The 7,500-nt window shown below is 51.8% G+C and overlaps 1 protein-coding gene across 2 annotated transcripts in view; it reads left to right on the top strand.

The window, feature by feature from the left end:
* LOC128695541 (cyclin-dependent kinase 12) overlaps window positions 1-7,500 on the top strand; it is a 495,961-nt gene that overhangs the window by 134,498 nt on the left and 353,963 nt on the right. For both annotated transcript variants that reach the window (XM_070093396.1, XM_070093395.1), the window contains exon 5: window positions 2,028-2,171. In XM_070093396.1, coding sequence (XP_069949497.1) covers window positions 2,028-2,171 — 144 coding nt within the window. The remainder of the gene's footprint in view (window positions 1-2,027; window positions 2,172-7,500) is intronic.

Raw genomic sequence — 7,500 nt, 5'->3', positions numbered from 1 at the left:
TCTTGGCCTCCTGCAGTTCTGTGGTGGGTTGTACATTACTGCAATTATCACCTTATGTCCCTCAGACTGGATTTTTCCTACTAAGTAGTAGTAGTAGTAGTGTGTGTGTGTGTGTGTGTGTGTGTGTGTGTGTGTGTGTGTGTTCTGTGTGTGTTGTTTGTGTGTGTGTGTGTGTGTGTGTGTGTGTGTGTGTGTGTGTGTGTGTTCTGTGTGTGTGTGTGTTCTGTGTGTGTGTGTGTGTTCTGGGTGTGTGTGTGTGTGTGTTCTGTGTGTGTGTGTTCTGTGTGTGTGTGTGTGTGTGTGTTCTGTGTGTGTGTGTGTTCTGTGTGTGTGTTCTGTGTGTGTGTGTGTGTGTGTGTGTGTGTGTTCTGTGTGTGTGTGTTCTGTGTGTGTGTGTTCTGTGTGTGTGTGTGTGTGTGTTCTGTGTGTGTGTGTGTGTGTGTTCTGTGTGTGTGTGTGTGTGTGTTCTGTGTGTGTGTGTGTGTGTTCTGTGTGTGTGTGTGTGTGTGTGTGTGTGTGTGTGTGTGTTCTGTGTGTGTGTGTGTGTGTGTTCTGTGTGTGTGTGTGTTCTGTGTGTGTGTGTGTTCTGTGTGTGTGTGTGTGTGTGTGTGTGTGTGTGTGTGTTCTGTGTGTGTGTGTTCTGTGTGTGTGTGTTCTGTGTGTGTGTGTGTGTGTGTGTTCTGTGTGTGTGTGTGTGTGTGTGTTCTGTGTGTGTGTGTGTGTTTTCTGTGTGTGTGTGTGTTCTGTGTGTGTGTGTGTGTGTGTGTGTGTGTGTGTTCTGTGTGTGTGTGTGTGTGTGTGTATTCTGTGTGTGTATTCATCGAATTATATTTGCGTTGGTCGAGACTTAGCTCTGGGCTCCGCCTCCTAGACCACTTTGATCAGCATCACTGACTTCTGGCTTCTTGGTCCTTATCGTACTCTTGAAGCTGTGTATTGAATCTTCCTCCATCATTCCCTCAAAACAGTCCACTTCTCAAATACTCTGCGTCTTGAAAGTCCTATTTTCCCTTGATCCTGAACCCCTATCCAAACAACGTTATCAGTTTCTTTTAATATTATGTAGGTTTGAAGCCTGTCGGAAGAGGCCTTATCCAGTTATTGCTCAGAATTCTTCAATTCCATTATTTCTCGCTGTTAGTAAACCGTCAAGGTTGCTGCTGCTTAAACTGTATTTACGGTATTATCCTGTCTATAATGTTCGTCAGTCCTTCAGGATAGAAGTTGTTCAGATGAACTACATTCACCTGCCATAAATTAGCCATTTGTGAAACATTTGGAGTATCTTCATTGTGAAAACGTTTCGCCAACCAGTGGCTTCCTCAGTCCAGTACAGAGAAGAATGGTTGGGGATCAGGAGTTTGAGGTAATCAGTCCCTCAGCCTGGAGTCGATGTGATCAGTCCATCAGTCTTGATAAGACTGATGGACTGAACACATCGATACCCCAAGTGTTGCACAAGTGTCTAATTTATCATCCTGGCGGCTCTCTGAGTCATATATTTACACAGGACTGAATGTGGTTCACCGGTACTGTCCCGACCAGGGTCTGGTCCAATGTATTCAATGTGATTTTAAGGTGAAGGTATTTCACACCGGTTTGCAGCTAAAACTGTCAAGTGTGTGTCCAGAACTACTGATCGCTCTTGTCAAATTACGATACATCTTTTTTGAATGATTGCAGCCAAGCAGAAGAGGATTTTGAAAGTTATCCTGCCCATGCCAGGAAGCTTGGACTGTATAACTGTCTTCCCTGGGTACTTGCACACACTAACACCTGCAAGAATTATCACTCTAGTGCAATGAATCAATGTTGAAAAGTTGAAATTTGAGCGATAAGACTGTCTCAAGTTAGGAACGAGAGTTTTGAAAGAAAGAAAAAGACAGTGGGAAATTAATTATTAATATAATTATATTCTTCTTATTATTGTAGTTAGAGTTATTATAGTTATTATTAGTTATTACTATGATTATTGTTATTTATCATTATTTACATCTGAAGTCGTGATTTCATTTTATGGTTCGCAGGCAGCCACACCCAGGGTGCCAGCAGCCACACCCAGGGTGCCAGCAGCCACACCCAGGGTGCCAGCAGCCACACCCAGGGTGCCAGCAGCCACACCCAGGGTGCCAGCTACCACAGTACCTGCACTCCCCTCCCACCACTCCCAGGTGAGTCTTATCAACCTCCAGTGTAGTTCACTGTTCCCTCGCCGCTCAGACCATCACACTAGTCACTACTACCCTGGTCCACCAACCAGACCACACTGGTAGCTACTACCCTGGTCCACCAACCAGACCACACTGGTAGCTACTACCCTGGTCCACCAACCAGACCACACTGGTAGCTACTACCCTGGTCCACCAACCAGACCACACTGGTAGCTACTACCCTGGTCCACCAACCAGACCACACTGGTAGCTACTACCCTGGTCCACCAACCAGACCACACTGGTAGCTACTACCCTGGTCCACCAACCAGACCACACTGGTACTCCCAAAGGCCTGTTATCCTGGGTGTAAAGGGAGCAAAATAAACACAGCAGAAAAACTTTTGACTTATATTATCCTTCACCAATTTAGAACAGAAGTATGTACACTATATACACTATGTACAACAATAGGTATTAGTGCACTCCACGGTAAGCAAGGCAGAATAGAAGCCACTAGAGAGCACACCGTGCTTCAACCAGCTCTAGGATGTGAATGACAAGGGCAGACAGGTGTGTGGTGCCCACATCACCTCTGCGATTGCCAAAACCATCTTCTCATTGGCTGGAACCTGGGTACTGATTGAACGATGGGGCCCCATCATTAACCCTTAGCACCTGGTTCGCTGGTTGGGGGAGATAGCCTTTCAATGAGGGTGTGTACATGCGCCGAATAAAGATTACGTACTCTTTGCATGCCTCAGGTAGCTACTACACTGGTCCACCACTCAGACCACACTGGTAGCTACTACCCTGGTCCACAAACCAGACCACACTGGTAGCTACTACCCTGGTCCACCAACCAGACCACACTGGTAGCTACTACCCTGGTCCATCAACCAGACCACACTGGTAGCTACTACCCTGGTCCACCAGTCACACCACACTGGTAGCTACTACCCTGGTCCACCAGTCAGACCACACTGGTAGCTACTACCCTGGTCCACCACTCAGACCACACTGGTAGCTACTACCCTGGTCCACCAGTCAGACCACACTGGTAGCTACTACCCTGGTCCACCACTCAGACCAAACTGGTAGCTACTACCCTGGTTCACCAACCAGACCACACTGGTAGCTACTACCCTGGTCCACCAACCAGACCACACTGGTAGCTACTACCCTGGTCCACCAACCAGACCACACTGGTAGCTACTACCCTGGTCCACCAACCAGACCACACTGGTAGCTACTACCCTGGTCCACCAACCAGACCACACTGGTAGCTACTACCCTGGTCCACCAACCAGACCACACTGGTAGCTACTACCCTGGTCCACCAACCAGACCACACTGGTAGCTACTACCCTGGTCTACCAACCAAACCACACTGGTAGCTACTACCCTGGTCCACCAACCAGACCACACTGGTAGCTACTACCCTGGTCCACCAACCAGACCACACTGGTAGCTACTACCCTGGTCCACCAACCAGACCACACTGGTAGCTACTACCCTGGTCCACCAACCAGATCACACTGGAAGCTACTACACTGGTCCACCAACCAGACCACACTGGTAGCTACTACACTGGTCCACCAACCAGACCACACTGGTAGCTACTACCCTGGTCCACCAACCAGGCCACACTGGTAGCTACTACCCTGGTCCACCAACCAGACCACACTGGTAGCTACTACCCTGGTCCACCAGCCAGACCACGCTGGTAGCTACTACCCTGGTCAACCAACCAGACCACACTGGTAGCTACTGCCCTGGTCCACCAACCAGACCACACTGGTAGCTACTACCCTGGTCCACGAACCAGACCACACTGGTAGCTAATACCATGGTGCACCAACCAGACCACACTGGTAGATACTTCCCTGGTGGACCAACCAGACCACACTGGTAGCTACTACCCTGGACCACCAACCAGACCACACTGGTAGCTCCTAACCTGGTCCGCCAACCAGACCACACTGGTAGCTACTACCCTGGTCCACCAACCAGACCACACTGGTAGCTACTACCCTAGTCCACCAACCAGACCACACTGGTAGCTACTACCCTGGTCCACCAACCAGACCACACTGGTACCTACTACCATGGTGCACCAACCAGACCACACTGGTAGCTACTACCCTGGTCCACCAACCAGACCACACTGGTAGCTACTACACTGGTCCACAAACTAGACCACACTGGTAGCTACTACACTGGTTCACCAACCAGACCACACTGGTAGCTACTACACTGGTCCACCAACCAGACCACACTGGTAGCTACTACACTGGTTCACCAACCAGACCACACTGGTAGCTACTACACTGGTCCACCAACCAGACCACACTGGTAGCTACTACACTGGTCCACCAACCAGACCACACTGGTAGCTACTACACTGGTCCACCAACCAGACCACACTGGTAGCTACTACACTGGTCCACCAACCAGACCACACTGGTAGCTACTACACTGGTCCACCAACCAGACCACACTGGTAGCTACTACACTGGTTCACCAACCAGACCACACTGGTAGCTACTACACTGGTCCACCAACCAGACCACACTGGTAGCTACTACACTGGTTCACCAACCAGACCACACTGGTAGCTACTACACTGGTCCACCAACCAGACCACACTGGTAGCTACTACCCTGGTCCACCAACCAGACCTCACTGGTAGCTACTACCCTGGTCCACCAACCAGACCACACTGGTAGCTACTACCCTGGTCCACAAACCAGACCACACTGGTAGCTACTACCCTGGTCCACCAACCAGACCACACTGGTAGCTACTACCCTGGTCCATCAACCAGACCACACTGGTAGCTACTACCCTGGTCCACCAGTCAGACCACACTGGTAGCTACTACCCTGGTCCACCAGTCAGACCACACTGGTAGCTACTACCCTGGTCCACCACTCAGACCACACTGGTAGCTACTACCCTGGTCCACCAGTCAGACCACACTGGTAGCCACTACCCTGGTCCACCACTCAGACCAAACTGGTAGCTACTACCCTGGTTCACCAACCAGACCACACTGGTAGCTACTACCCTGGTCCACCAACCAGACCACACTGGTAGCTACTACCCTGGTCCACCAACCAGACCACACTGGTAGCTACTACCCTGGTCCACCAACCAGACCACACTGGTAGCTACTACCCTGGTCCACCAACCAGACCACACTGGTAGCTACTACCCTGGTCCACCAACCAGACCACACTGGTAGCTACTACCCTGGTCTACCAACCAAACCACACTGGTAGCTACTACCCTGGTCCACCAACCAGACCACACTGGTAGCTACTACCCTGGTCCACCAACCAGACCACACTGGTAGCTACTACCCTGGTCCACCAACCAGACCACACTGGTAGCTACTACCCTGGTCCACCAACCAGATCACACTGGAAGCTACTACACTGGTCCACCAACCAGACCACACTGGTAGCTACTACACTGGTCCACCAACCAGACCACACTGGTAGCTACTACCCTGGTCCACCAACCAGGCCACACTGGTAGCTACTACCCTGGTCCACCAACCAGACCACACTGGTAGCTACTACCCTGGTCCACCAGCCAGACCACGCTGGTAGCTACTACCCTGGTCAACCAACCAGACCACACTGGTAGCTACTGCCCTGGTCCACCAACCAGACCACACTGGTAGCTACTACCCTGGTCCACGAACCAGACCACACTGGTAGCTAATACCATGGTGCACCAACCAGACCACACTGGTAGATACTTCCCTGGTGGACCAACCAGACCACACTGGTAGCTACTACCCTGGACCACCAACCAGACCACACTGGTAGCTCCTAACCTGGTCCGCCAACCAGACCACACTGGTAGCTACTACCCTGGTCCACCAACCAGACCACACTGGTAGCTACTACCCTAGTCCACCAACCAGACCACACTGGTAGCTACTACCCTGGTCCACCAACCAGACCACACTGGTACCTACTACCATGGTGCACCAACCAGACCACACTGGTAGCTACTACCCTGGTCCACCAACCAGACCACACTGGTAGCTACTACACTGGTCCACAAACTAGACCACACTGGTAGCTACTACACTGGTCCACCAACCAGACCACACTGGTAGCTACTACACTGGTCCACCAACCAGACCACACTGGTAGCTACTACACTGGTCCACCAACCAGACCACACTGGTAGCTACTACACTGGTCCACCAACCAGACCACACTGGTAGCTACTACACTGGTCCACCAACCAGACCACACTGGTAGCTACTACACTGGTCCACCAACCAGACCACACTGGTAGCTACTACACTGGTCCACCAACCAGACCACACTGGTAGCTACTACACTGGTTCACCAACCAGACCACACTGGTAGCTACTACACTGGTCCACCAACCAGACCACACTGGTAGCTACTACACTGGTTCACCAACCAGACCACACTGGTAGCTACTACACTGGTCCACCAACCAGACCACACTGGCAGCTACTACACTGGTCCACCAACCAGACCACACTGGTAGCTACTACCCTGGTCCACCAACCAGACCTCACTGGTAGCTACTACCCTGGTCCACCAACCAGACCACACTGGTAGCTACTACCCTGGTCCACCAACCAGACCACACTGGTAGCTACTACCCTGGTCCACCAACCGGACCACACCGGTAGCTACTACCCTGGTCCACCAACCAGACCACACTGGTAGCTACTACCCTGGTCCACCAACCAGACCACACTGGTAGCTACTACCCTGGTCCACCAACCAGACCACATTGGTAGCTACTACCCTGGTCCACCAACCAGACCACACTGGCAGCTACTACCCTGGTCCACCAACCAGACCACACTGGTAGCTACTACCCTGGTCCACCAGCCAGACCACACTGGTAGCTACTACCCTGGTCCACCAGCCAGACCACACTGGTAGCTACTACCCTGGTCCACCACCCAGACCACACTGGTAGCTACTACCCTGGTCCACCAACCAGACCACACTGGTAGCTACTACCCTGGTCCACCAACCAGACCACACTGGTAGCTACTACCCTGGTCCACCAACCAGACCACACTGGTAGCTACTACCCTGGTCCACCAACCAGACCACACTGGTAGCTACTACCCTGGTCCACCAACCAGATCACACTGGAAGCTACTACACTGGTCCACCAACCAGACCACACTGGTAGCTACTACACTGGTCCACCAACCAGACCACACTGGTAGCTACTACCCTGGTCCACCAACCAGACCACACTGGTAGCTACTACCCTGGTCCACCAACCAGACCACACTGGTAGCTACTACCCTGGTCCACCAGCCAGACCACGC

This window comes from Cherax quadricarinatus, chromosome 42 (genome assembly GCF_038502225.1).
Source record: "Cherax quadricarinatus isolate ZL_2023a chromosome 42, ASM3850222v1, whole genome shotgun sequence".
Classification (NCBI taxonomy): domain Eukaryota; kingdom Metazoa; phylum Arthropoda; class Malacostraca; order Decapoda; family Parastacidae; genus Cherax; species Cherax quadricarinatus.
This window is presented reverse-complemented; position numbering and strand designations above follow the sequence as displayed.